The sequence below is a fragment of the Triplophysa rosa genome, linkage group LG9, assembly GCF_024868665.1.
Source record: "Triplophysa rosa linkage group LG9, Trosa_1v2, whole genome shotgun sequence".
Taxonomy (NCBI): Eukaryota; Metazoa; Chordata; class Actinopteri; order Cypriniformes; family Nemacheilidae; genus Triplophysa; species Triplophysa rosa.
Window position 1 is genome coordinate 19,534,758 of NC_079898.1, and position 12,417 is coordinate 19,547,174.

General features: G+C 36.3%; 2 protein-coding genes across 3 annotated transcripts; one reads left to right on the top strand and one right to left on the bottom strand.

Annotated features, from left to right (window-relative positions):
- Positions 1-5: 5 nt before the first annotated feature.
- On the top strand, positions 6-5,199 carry dcdc2b (doublecortin domain containing 2B). Of its 2 annotated transcripts, none has more exons than XM_057341950.1 (15): positions 6-118; positions 322-432; positions 662-860; positions 1,399-1,450; positions 2,678-2,745; positions 2,855-2,986; positions 3,103-3,249; positions 3,426-3,465; positions 3,622-3,681; positions 3,801-3,987; positions 4,114-4,223; positions 4,288-4,359; positions 4,453-4,569; positions 4,736-4,813; positions 5,085-5,199. In XM_057341950.1, exons 2-15 carry the CDS (start codon positions 351-353, stop codon positions 5,160-5,162), a joined length of 1,422 nt encoding a protein of 473 aa, XP_057197933.1. In that variant the 5' UTR covers positions 6-118; positions 322-350; the 3' UTR covers positions 5,163-5,199. The 2 variants fall into 2 exon arrangements, with proteins under 2 accessions (XP_057197933.1, XP_057197934.1); XM_057341951.1 differs by having other exon boundaries at positions 3,643-3,681.
- Positions 5,200-5,294: 95 nt separating this feature from the next.
- tmem234 (transmembrane protein 234) lies at positions 5,295-6,791 on the bottom strand. The gene is made up of 5 exons (XM_057341978.1): positions 6,681-6,791; positions 6,298-6,449; positions 6,153-6,219; positions 5,922-6,014; positions 5,295-5,838 (listed from the first exon to the last, which is right to left on the bottom strand). The coding sequence occupies exons 1-5, from the start codon at positions 6,691-6,693 to the stop codon at positions 5,732-5,734; spliced, it is 432 nt and encodes a 143-aa protein (XP_057197961.1). The 5' UTR covers positions 6,694-6,791; the 3' UTR covers positions 5,295-5,731.
- Between the last annotated feature and the right edge of the window lie 5,626 nt (positions 6,792-12,417).

The window sequence follows — 12,417 nt, forward strand, 5'->3', positions numbered from 1 at the left end:
CTCACACAGACTGTTCTTTACCATTCAAATAATTTTGAATACCAAACCACTACAGTTGGAAATAAATGAGCCATAGTTTTGATCCTGGTGACCTCCTGGTTAACATAAGCCTCCTTCTGTAAGTATTTTTGTGAGTGTGTGTAGATTTACATATGCATATGAATGTGTCTCTGAGATGTAAGTGAGATTGCTTGTGAGTATGTGTGTATGAGTCTCAGTGGTGATGGAAAGAGTTGAATCCGTGAATTTTCTCAGCTTTATTTGTTAAAGTGTGTGTAATTATTTATGGGTTACTGTGAGTTGTTTGTGTTGATTTTACAGGTGTCTGTTAATGTGGCTGGTTTAGGGTCATGGCCTCAACAGGTGTGACTAGCCACCTGCCTCAAGTCAAGAGTGTGGTTGTCTACAGGAATGGAGATCCTTTCTTTTCAGGTTAGAGCAAGTTCTGAAACAGTGATTTTTGATGGTTTGTTTTGTTGCACAACTCTTGCACATAACATGTTGATATACTATAATAGTACAGCGATGTGCCACATGGATATGTTACTATGTTTATTTTCACAAAAAGATCTCCACAACATTAACTGTCACAACAAGGAAAATCAAATACAATCTCAGTAGAAAGCACAGGTCTCATTTCTTGTGTGTTGATGTCTTTCAGGAAGGAGATTTGTTGTAAATCAGAAGCAAATTTCCACCATGGATGCGTTGCTTAATGACATCACTCTCAATATTGGAGCACCTTTGGCTGTTCGAACGCTCTTCACGCCACGCTGCGGTCACCGGATCTCTGATCTCACTGACCTTCAACAGGGTGCGCAGTATGTGGCCGCAGGGTTTGAGCGGTTTAAGAAACTGGAGTAAGTGTGAATTAGATGGAAATAATCTAAAGTATGCTCTCCCACTGTTTCAGCAATAATGTCAATAATTTTGTTTGTTCTTAAAATGAGAAATGAAAACAAAGTTATCCAAATTCACATTCAAAGTAATCTGAACTAGGAGTATTAAAACAGTCCTAGATGTCGAAGATGAACTCAAATAAAGTAGCAATACAAATGGCTTTTTCAGACTATTTATATTAAACAGTATGATTGTTTTTTTTTAATTGCCATATTTCTTTTTGTTAGTTTTTTTTTTGTGGAGGTTTGAAGTAAATTACCCTCATATTTATACAGTCGTCTGGACAAAATTATAAGTATAGTTCATATGGACATCTTTCATTTGACTTAACAATCTTTTTTTGTAAACGTCAGTGTTTATTTGTGATCACTTGATATGCAGGTTTCACATTATGACATTATTATTATTATTCATATTCTTTTTGCTTTTGGATTAATATTGTTACGAAAGCCAAAGTCATTCAACATGTTGTTTTTCTTTTCTGTGTTTTACTAATAGTTATCTGAATGCAGGATTGAAGAAATCTCCAACGTGCAGAGCTGCAGAACAGGTACCTCATTGCAATTTCATTACACTTTACAATTTTTTTAATTTTGTTGAAAAGTTGGATCTGTGCTATGAAACTATCGGTCACATTTTTGCAGCAGTCTTAATTTATGTTGCTATAACTAGGCATGAAAAATCATACCAGATATTTTCAAAGTGTTGTGTTTTGTTTGCGTGTTTTGTTGCTGTGGATGCTTAGCCGAGGCGTATTTATGGTTTTGTGTGTGTGTCATAGTGGAAAGAAGGGGATGTGTTATTGTCCCTTCCAACAATAGCAGGCCATTAATGTTATCAGAGAGCTTGTTAGGGCATGTTTAGGTGCCTGACCCCTTAATGCTGTTCACAGATCTGAGAAAACTGCTGTTGATAAACGCCCTGTGAACAGAGCAGACTGACTCAGCATGAACACACACAGCATCTTTTGTTAAACTGGAAGTCGTAATAGGCTTCTTGTAGGTCAGCTAAATTTGAGTCCCAGTGTACACATGAATTGATGAAATGTAAATGACCTTGAATATACTGCAAGTTGCTTCAGATAAAAGCATCTGCCGAACGCATACATTTGCTAGAAAAAACATACATATGCAGTACACATTTGCTAGAAAATGTAGTTTTTTCTTTTGACTCCAGAGATGGGACAGCTTTTTTTTTTGATACATTAGATTTTTTATTTTAGATTAACCTCATTGTGTTTCGTTATGGAAACATATGGAAAATATTGGACTACCAAATGCAATTCATTTCGATGTATTTCCATAGATGGTTCACAATTTTGCATTTTTGCAAACAGCTTTACATGCATATAAAAAGGTTTGAAAAAAGAAAATATAGAAAACATTGTATTAGAATGTATGGTATTATTGCAATTCTCTCAGTGTGATCAACTTAACATTGCTATGACCGTTTAGAATAAAGTACATAGTTTAGAAAGCAATGCTGTGAACCAAATACAGAACATATATTTAACATTAAATGGCCCAGTTTCACAGACAAGGCTAGTCCCAGACTAAAATGAATGCATGACCTGTCTTAACTGAATATAACTTGCCCTGAAATATCTTTGAATATATCAGTGCCATTGTTTTGTCTCAAATTGTATACAAGTAATGTATTCTCCTAAGGCATTTTTATAAAAGCGACATAAATATCTTAATTTAACTAAGGCATAGTCCTGGTTTAAGCTAAGCTGTGTCTGTGAAACCGGGCCAATAATATATAAATCTTTCCACAGACTAAAACACTTAGGCTTAATGTTTCTGCAAAATGGAGGAAGGTCATCATTCTTCCCTGCATCATACAGTGAGAACTTACTCTACACAGCAGTACAAACACGTCTGTTCTTCCACACTTGTGCACAAACACATTCTCCCTTGTGTTTCTCTGTCTCTTGTCGCATCTGTCTCTGTAGTGTTTTTAAGAACGGAGATATCCTCAGTCCTGCCATGCGTCTCATCATTTCCCGCCACTTGCAAAAGAATCTAGAGCAAATACTGAGGCTTATTTCTGAAAAAGCAATGCTTCGCACCGGAGCTGTGCGCAGGTATTTGTTTGCCAAATTTTGGACAGCAATTCATTATGCATCTTTTAGGACCTTCTAATGGGCAGCTGAGCTGTTTCACAGCTTTTCCCAATAACATTTCACCTTTAACCTCTCAGGCTTTGTACTTTGGAGGGAATCACAGTGACCTCCACAGAGGAGCTGGAGAGTGGGCAGTGCTACGTTGCCGTGGGAACAGAGAAGTTCAAGAAACTTCCCTATGTGGAGATTCTACTGAACAAAACAATGGGCAGCAGTGCAGATAGGTAATTTTTTAATTATTTTTTATTTATTTAATTGATCTGTTCATCCAAAGCCATTTAAAAAATGAGGAAAAACCTCATAAAAATCATAAAAATGGTAGACAACTAAGACACTAATTTGTTTGTTTTCAAGAAATATAAGTTAACCAACGTTAACCAACAATTTTTTCTCACTGTAGATACTATGCAGGAGACAGAGGGCTACAGAGAAGAATGGAGGTCAATATTTCATCTAATTTAGTATGAGAAATAGACATTTTTGGTGCTGGTCAGAGCCTCAGACAAATAAGTTGTAAAAATAAGTAAGTTGTAAAATATGGTAGTTTTATCCTGTGGTCTGAAATGGAGATGTTCTGTTGTGATGATGTCACTCAGGGTAGGAAGATGTTTCCTCAGGACAGCCACAGTGACTCCACCCTCTTGGAGTCACCCGAGGTAAAATCTAAATATTCTGGTACAATTGGTATGTTAATTTCACAGAATGTGTCAATGTTGTTTTTTTCATGCACCTTTGTACTGATTCATCTATGTAATACAATATATTCAATGTTCAGAGAGAGGGTAGGTGTGTAAGGTCCACAGGAGATGAGGCAGAAAGAAAAAGCTCCCCTCATCCTGTTAAAAGGAAAGGAAGGAAAGGGGATAAAGACGAGAACTCTGTTTTCTATGCCAGACCTGTGAGAGTCCGCAGACACCCTCCCACATCCAGACACCCACCCAGACCTCCTGGTGGACCAACAGGTGACCTCCTACATACAAACACTGACACGCACTGTATTGAGTGTATAACATGTGTAGGTGTTTGGAAAAGTGTGTTTACATATATATGCACATATGAAGCCACTGTGTTTATGTACATGTGTGTAGATGAGCCCAGTGTGTTTAAAGCCTCTGATAACAGTATGAGGGAGGAGGTTCGAGGTGCTGAGGAGGTTCCAGAAGATGAAAACACAGCTGTAGAGCTTCCAGTTGACCAGGTACCCCTTTCTTTTTCTGTCATTTCCTTTCCTCACCAATCCTCTCAAATGTTTGTAATTTCAGAGAGCACCAGAAACTGTGAAGGATGAGGAGCTTCATGAAAGAGATCCATTTCAAACAGCCGATATAAATCATGTGAGTGTGCGTGATAGACACATTTGAAGAATGACATCATGACCTAATTTAGCAGATGGCTAAATCATGAACTTACTATTTGCTCTATTACAGATGCATTCACTTGAAGGACATCCATCATCACCTCATCTCAATGAGAACAGAGAGAAAGAGCTCAGTGTGTCAGATAGAGAGACACAGCAAGGATATACATCCAGAAAGCATGACAGGGTGAGATGCTTGCGGTTTCTGATGTATTTTGTTTTAAATTGACGTTTTTTTGTTTCTAATGAATTTATATTATACTACGTAATATTAATAGTAATATGGCAGATTGTTTTGACTGTTTGCCATTAGTAAAATACATTATAATCATAAGAGTTTTGTTTTTAAATAGTCAACTACACGAGATTCAAGATCTTCAAGATCATCATCACTCTCTGACCAACAAAATGAAGAAACACAGAAAGAGCTTGTTAGTCTATGAGTTGCAAACAGCTGTAAACATTATATTTGAAAATGAATACAGATAATCAGCTGTATCTAAAATAATTTTTGCTTTAAAACTTACCCCATTTTTACCATATCACTTTTGTTAGAAATATGTAAGACATTTCCTTTTAATTTTTATAGTCCAATATAGGAAGCATTACACGTTACAACCCAATCATGTTATGTTTAGCCATTATAAAAATTACATATAAACATGACTCATCTAAACACCTTGTGTTGGTCTTATGCATCAGGCTGGTAGTTTCCATGAGGAAGAGCTGGACGGGTATGCTCAACACCCTCTGCAGACTGAAAATGATGCAACGGAGTGAGACGCACCCTCCCAATCCACAGTCTGATGTTGACGTAGTTTCATGTAATTATGGTGATAAACTGATATTGTAACCTGCAAAGTAATAATAACAACCCTACCACATGCACAGATTCATTGAGAAATTTAAGCTTTTAGGTTTTTACTCTTTATTTTCTTACAGCAAAATATGACCTCTGAATGTAAAGGACATTTAAAATAAACGTATTTAAGTTAACATTTGGTACTTCAATAATTATACAATTCACCTAACAGTACAATATGTTAATGTATTTTCCTCTTTCCTCAATACACATCCACTTAAAATGGGTTTTTTATATCACAGTACAAAACTATACTCTTTCAACAGGTGCGATTAAAGTGCAAAAACACTCACGGAATACAGATGTAAAATCCTTTAAAAACAGTTTCCTTATCTTGGCATAAGTTCACAGCACATATTAAAAACGAAATAGCACATAAATTGTTTCATAGTTGACAGACGATGTTAGTGTGAGACAAAACAACATAGCACGGTCCAAAGTCAAGGTCCATCTGCCTCTACATTCATCTTTTCCAGCAGTTGTTGTTCTAGTGGTCACTTGTGTTGCGCAGCTCTTTGATGTCTGTCTCAGAGACAGAACTCAGCACACACACAGTCACTCCAGTCATGGTGAGTAACATCCCCAGCACAGCTTCTGCACAATGACAGAAAGCAAAACTCATGTGCAGCTACATTATAGAAAAGGTAAGTTCTGTTACTAACCCACAGGACACTTACTTTTACCTCCAAACTCTTCTCCCAGCCATTTGCCCATTAGCAGTGTGAACAGAAAGGTGAGCGAGTTCACCATGGGCACAGCTAGAGAAAGATCTACAAAAAACAGCAAGATAATAGAATAAAGAACTAATGGTGGTTAATGTACATTAGTGGCCAAAAGTGATGTCTAACTATGCACAACTGACATCTTCGCTCTTTATATTATATTAAAGATGTGTTGAAAAGTCTTACCGGTAGAAGCAAGAGTGAAGTAGAACACTAACGATCCACTTTGGTTCAATATGAAAGGCACAAGATACTATGAAAAAAACGACATTCGCTACATTAAACTAACGTTAAAAGCTTTTTAAGATGCCAAAACAATTAAAACACACACCTTGAAGTTCAAACACAAGAATTTGACCTCTGACATAAATTGGAGGAGCTTGTTTCCTCTCTGAACTCGTTCAATGCCCTCCGTACCCTTTTTCAGAAACGGGTTCGTGCCGCCCCACAATATCGCGACCAACAACAGACAGAGCACTTCACCTGTAGATATTTATTAAAAGAGGTGAGAGATGCAACTATATAACACACAATGCAACGATCTTAATATTTGGAAATACGCACAACTGAGATTTGATTTACGTTAACATTACACAGGCATGTGAGCAAAGCATCGGTTCAGTCGTATATCTCATCTGTTACAGTATCAACAAACCCGCCCGCTTTATGTGCATTGACGACTTTGCCAACACAACAAACAAACTAATGTATTACCTATTGATACCATTTTTAAACCCGTTTCTTCTACCTTTCGCCCATCTGTTCCTCGTGTCTAGTCTGCTAAACTCAAATCGGATGAGCTGTCATTCGATTGTTTACAGTAGTGTGCGCACGCGCAGCCACAAAACTTTTAAAATAAAAGACCTTCGATGGACGTTTTGAAAACATATCGTCATGATGATCCTTGTATCAGGATCATCTGATTTAAGTCACTGCTTTTTGACATTAAATATACGTTTAAAGACAAAGCCCTTCCTATTTGAGAATGTACACAAATTCTTGTTCAGGCTCATGTCATGCCATGCCTAGACATGATAATGCGCTGTGTTGGATGTTCTTGCAATTAGCCATTTGCAAATAGTAACGTTTCTTCAATAAACCAAATAAAATGCAGTTGATGCGCCAGATCTTTACTCGCCAGCTAGTGATTGTGACGACCGCGAGGTGGCAGTATTAATACAAAATTGTTTGAGTTTAAATGTAAAAGCGACATTTTTAGACCCCTTGTTCCAGTTAAGGTTTATATTTATATAGTATGACATAGAGATGAACACATCCGAGAACAATTCGGACGAGAACCTGAATGAATTGAAACTGAACTGAAACAAGTAGCTGTAGGGGAAATCTCCGCACTCGGTAGGGATATTTGTACGGAGCCCGTCTGGTCACCCCTCGGAGAAAAAAAAAACAAGCCCCGCAAATCCGTGGCCACAGTTTTGTAATTCGTTCCCACAGTTTACAAAACCGTGCTCTCGGATTAATAAACTGTACCCACGAGTTTACAATCCGTGCTCTCGGTTTTGTAAACCGTCCCCTCAGTTTTTGAAATCTGTACCCACAAATTCATAATCTGTGCCCACGCTTTCTCAATCCGTTCGCACAGTTTTGCAAACTGTAGCCTACTCGCGGAATTGAAGCCTCTGTCTGTCAACAGAACAGAGTTGTTCTCTCTGTTCTGTTGAACAGAACAGAACAGAACAGAACAGAACAGAACAGAACAGTTCTCTTGAACAGTTAAATGTTCAATTGAAATGTGCAATTAATAACTCTGTGCAATAATAATTAAGTGCAATATTAATTATATTTTCCAGATAAATCTATTTTTATACAACTTTTCTTGTAAATTATATTTCATTCATTCTGCCGTATGTAGCACATACCTTGTACTACAATCGTCTATTCTTATTTTTTACTTGTACATATTTACATACATACATAGCTTTACTCTCTATATCTTTATCTTATGTTTATTGTATTGTACTTCTTAATTGTTTATACCCATAGGCCCTTATTTAAATCATTGTGTACTGTATTCTATTGTGTTATGGTCTCTGTGTACTGTTGTTGCTGTTTCTGTGTTCTGGATGCTCCTGTCACCAAAACAAATTCCTTGTATGTGCAAAAATACTTGGCAATAAAGCTCTTTCTAATTCTGATAAACCATTAAATCAAATGCAAATATTCCTATGTGTTTCACTGCTGTATGGGCTCATACATAAATATACAAATTTTAAAGCTCAATAGCATTTAAAGGGAATGACATCCCTGACTAACTGTAAAGTGTTCATGTGTATGACAGATAGAATGCACACCTTTTAGATTATTGATATGTATTCAAATAAACCATCAAATCACATGCAAACATTCCTATGTGTACAAAGTATAATGGTCTCATACATAAATATACCATTATTTAAAGCTCAATAGCAATACGTATAGGAATATGTGCATATGATTTGATGGTTTATTGTAATACTCAATAATCTAAAAGTTGTGCATAATAGCTGACACACACATGAACACTGTACAGTTAGTTTTGTGGCTATAAATTATTCCCTTTAAATGCTTTTGAAGTTGGAAAAAGGTATTTTAATGTGTACTTTAGAGATGGTCCCTAAATTCACGAACGTTTAATGTCAAACCAACTTTATGCCAGTGAAACGAGTCAATGAACGCATGCTTTATATGCGCCACGCGCTCGTGTGTAAACACATTAGGACAATTTATATATAAAACAGTATACAACATTCGTTAATGTTCCTGTAGGAAGGATCTGTTCTGTTGACAGACAGAGGCTTCAATTCCGCGAGTAGGCTACAGTTTGCAAAACTGTGTGAACGGATTGCGAAAGCGTGGGCACAGATTATGAATTTGTGGGTACAGATTTCAAAAATTGAAGGGACGGTTTACAAAACCGAGAGCACGGATTGTAAACTCGTGGGTACAGTTTATTAATCCGAGAGCACGGTTTTGTAAACTGTGGGAACGAATTACAAAACTGTGGCCACGGATTTGCGGGTCTTGTTTTTTTTCTCCGAGGGGTGATCAGACGGGCTCCGCATATTTGCAAGGCCGGTAGGACGGGTAATAGGATGAAATTTCAGGACACCTGTGTTCTCACATGGCCAACTCAGTCATACAAGACCAAGTCCTTTCTACTTTAATGAGGCTTTTTTTCGGTTAGTGTAATGCTGCTATTTTCACTTAGTTTAAACAGGACCTACTGCTATTTAAACTTAGTGTAAATTGCATCTGTCGCTATTTTCACTTAGTGTAAATAGCATCTATTGCTATGCACACTTAGTGCAAATAGCCGCTGCCTAAAGCTTAAGTTATAGTCGTGCGTAGGACCTACGCCGTAGCCTCTACGCCGTAGGTTACGTGTCGGTTTTCATTTACACTTTTGCGTCGTTGTCCGCGTCGACAGGAAATGACCACTAGGCGTCAGTGTCCACGCGCGTGTTACTTGTGTAACCAAGACAAGAGCCGAAGAAGAATGAGCTCGTTTGAGAAGCATTAGCAGTGATAGTGGCAAGTAAACGGTCACTTTTGTTGCAGCTTGAGATGTTAAATACAAAAGCACAAATAATTTACTTAGATAATTAATTCGGAAATGCGTTTGAGTAAACATGATGCTATCGTTTTTTTGTTTTTTTGACCTGAGGGAGGGGTTCAAACAGACCAATCACAGCGCTTGCGGTCCGCGTAGGGTCCGCGTTGAGTTGACGCGTTGTTACATTTTTGGAGAGGTGCGCGTCAGGCTACGGCGTAGGGTACGTACCGCACAGGGTACGCGTAGGACCACCTACGCACGAGTATAACTTAAGCTTTAAAATAAACATCACAAACCTTTGTTTTTACTTTAACAGTGTCATGATCCTGTCTTCCGTGTAGTTGTTTCTCTTGTTTTGGCTGATCATGACAACCCCATGTCTTGTGTCTGTTTCGGAAGCACATGGCCATTGTTTGTGTCTTTGTACCATGTGCTCTCCTTTCATTTTAGCCCTGCCCCCTTGTTTCCTTATTCATTATCCGGACATTATTTCATCCCTACACCTGTCTCCCTCATTACCTCCCCTTAGTTTCTTCCCTATTTAAAGCCCTTATATTTGCTGTCTTGTGCTGCATCGTTTTGTAACCCCACCGTCATGTTTTGTCTGCCCCGTGAGTTGATTTAGTTAAAGTTGAGTTTTGTTTTTAATCTCGTCATGTTTTGGTTCTCTTTCCCCCCTCGAGGGATTTTCAGTTATGTTTTCATGTTATTAAATAAAAAAAAATTTGGTTAAGAGCTGTCTCCACATGGGTTCTGTCTCTCGTAACCCTGACAAAGTGAAACAATAAGATTTGTCTGTTATATATTTTTAAGACAAACCTTTAGAAAACAGAAAAATACTAAAGAAAAATACTTTTCTGTTAAAACCATTTGACATTCAACCATTTATCTTTTATGAATAAGTATCAGTTCTGGGTCATTTTATGGGAATTTCTGAGAAAAATAGCAGGCGTGGCCTTCGTCTTTTTCTGCGATTTGATTGGATGTATAAAAACAGCCGTTGCATTTTGAAATGGAACTGGCAACAGACTGACAGTTGAAGGGGAGAAGTTATCGGATGCTACACCCAAGCCGTCTAACACACGTCATTTAAGATGGATCATTACAGGAAGGAAGTGCATTTTCAGATTTTAATTTAAGATTATGAGGGCACACTAAATTTAAAAAGAGAATGACACACATTGATAAAGGATTTACAATAAACTCTGCAACACTAAGAAAGGATTTTTGCTGCTTGTCCAATTTGATTAATTTAAATAAGTTAAATCAACATAATTTTTGTACAATTTTGTCACAACATGATTTTTTCTTGTTCAGTTATGTATAATCCATTCATGTTGGCACTACATAAATGATTCGTGTTGTGTTAACATATAATTGTTACAACTAGGCAGAAGATTTATATTTCCCAGCATGCTTTGCGTAAGACTGCATTTTGAGAGTTATTTTCCTAATTAAGTGTTGTTTTATGTGTTTTTCAGTAAAGAGAAACACTTGTTAGAGTTTAATGTTCATTTATCTTTGAGAATTTGAGGAGTTTGTTATATTTTTAAGTTTTGTCGTTACCATTGTTTAGAAAAGCGTTGCCTTTGCTCAGGTAGTGGGCAGTTACAGTTTTGAATTTGAATTTCTGTTAAGCTTGGTTAACTTCATATCTTCTTAGAGATAAAATAAAATATTATGTCACATTAACTAAAAACACTTATGTTGAGAACGTTAAATGAAAATATGAAACGTTAACATATAAAAATCATGTTTGTTTAACAAACATAAATTCGGCAACTTGAACATAATGAAATTATGCTGAGTAAACATAACTTTATTATGTGCAACCGATGTACATAATTTTTTCATGTTAATCCAACAGATTTTTTTCAGTGAATATTTCATGAAAAAATAGGCATTGTAATTTTTTATTTCACTGGGACTTTAAGAACCACCTTCTCAACCTAATTTGAGACGTTTGATCCTATGCTAAAGGTCATTGTTTTACTTTGTACTGTGATTTACAAAGAGGTTTGTTAGAATCTAAACCCATTTAACTGCAAATATCAGTCGTATTCACTTTGTAAAAGCCTATGAATAATGGCCAAAAGTAAGTTGTTTAACTACATGCAGCACGTTTAACACAGTAAAATCTCATGTTTATTTTAGAAAGGAATGAGTACATAAATGGCATGGGAGACTGTATTTGTTGTCATAAGAATCTACCTGTCAGTGCAAAAAAGGTAGACGCAACCATGCAGTAAATACCCAGGAGGAAGGAATTAAACAATGACTTCATTGATTCTTCATAAGATTTGAGTTCTGCTGAACCTCTTAACATTGAACTGTAATATATGGGCTGAAGGATTGACAGCTTTTGTTGTTTGACTGTGATAAAGGAGCTTTTGAGAAAAGAGAAACTTAATGACAACATGTTTTCACAATTAAGAAGTGGAATTTTTTATTTATTTATTTATCTTTCTTTCTTCATTTTTATTTTCTAACCAAGAATATATATACTATATATATATATATATATATATATATATATTTATTTATTTTCAATTTAAGCCTGTCATAAGACATTGAGAAAGACAGCTCAATCCATACAATCTAGAAGCTTTATTTGCTAAACAAACAGCATCTAAATGTCATTTTCTGCTATTACTGCTGATTTTTGAGTTTGAGTTGAGTTTGAGTTGAGAAACACGATCTACTCTTTAAACTAAAGGTGCTAAAAAAAAAACACGGTTTCTTTCTTTCTTTCTTTCTTTCTTTCTTTCTTTCTTTCTTTCTTTCTTTCTTTCTTTCTTTCTTTCTTTCTTTCTTTCTTTTTAAAAGAAAAAGTTTCTTCAAATGTTTAAGGTTCTTTATAGAACAATTGAAAATGCAAACAATTAAAAGACTTCCATG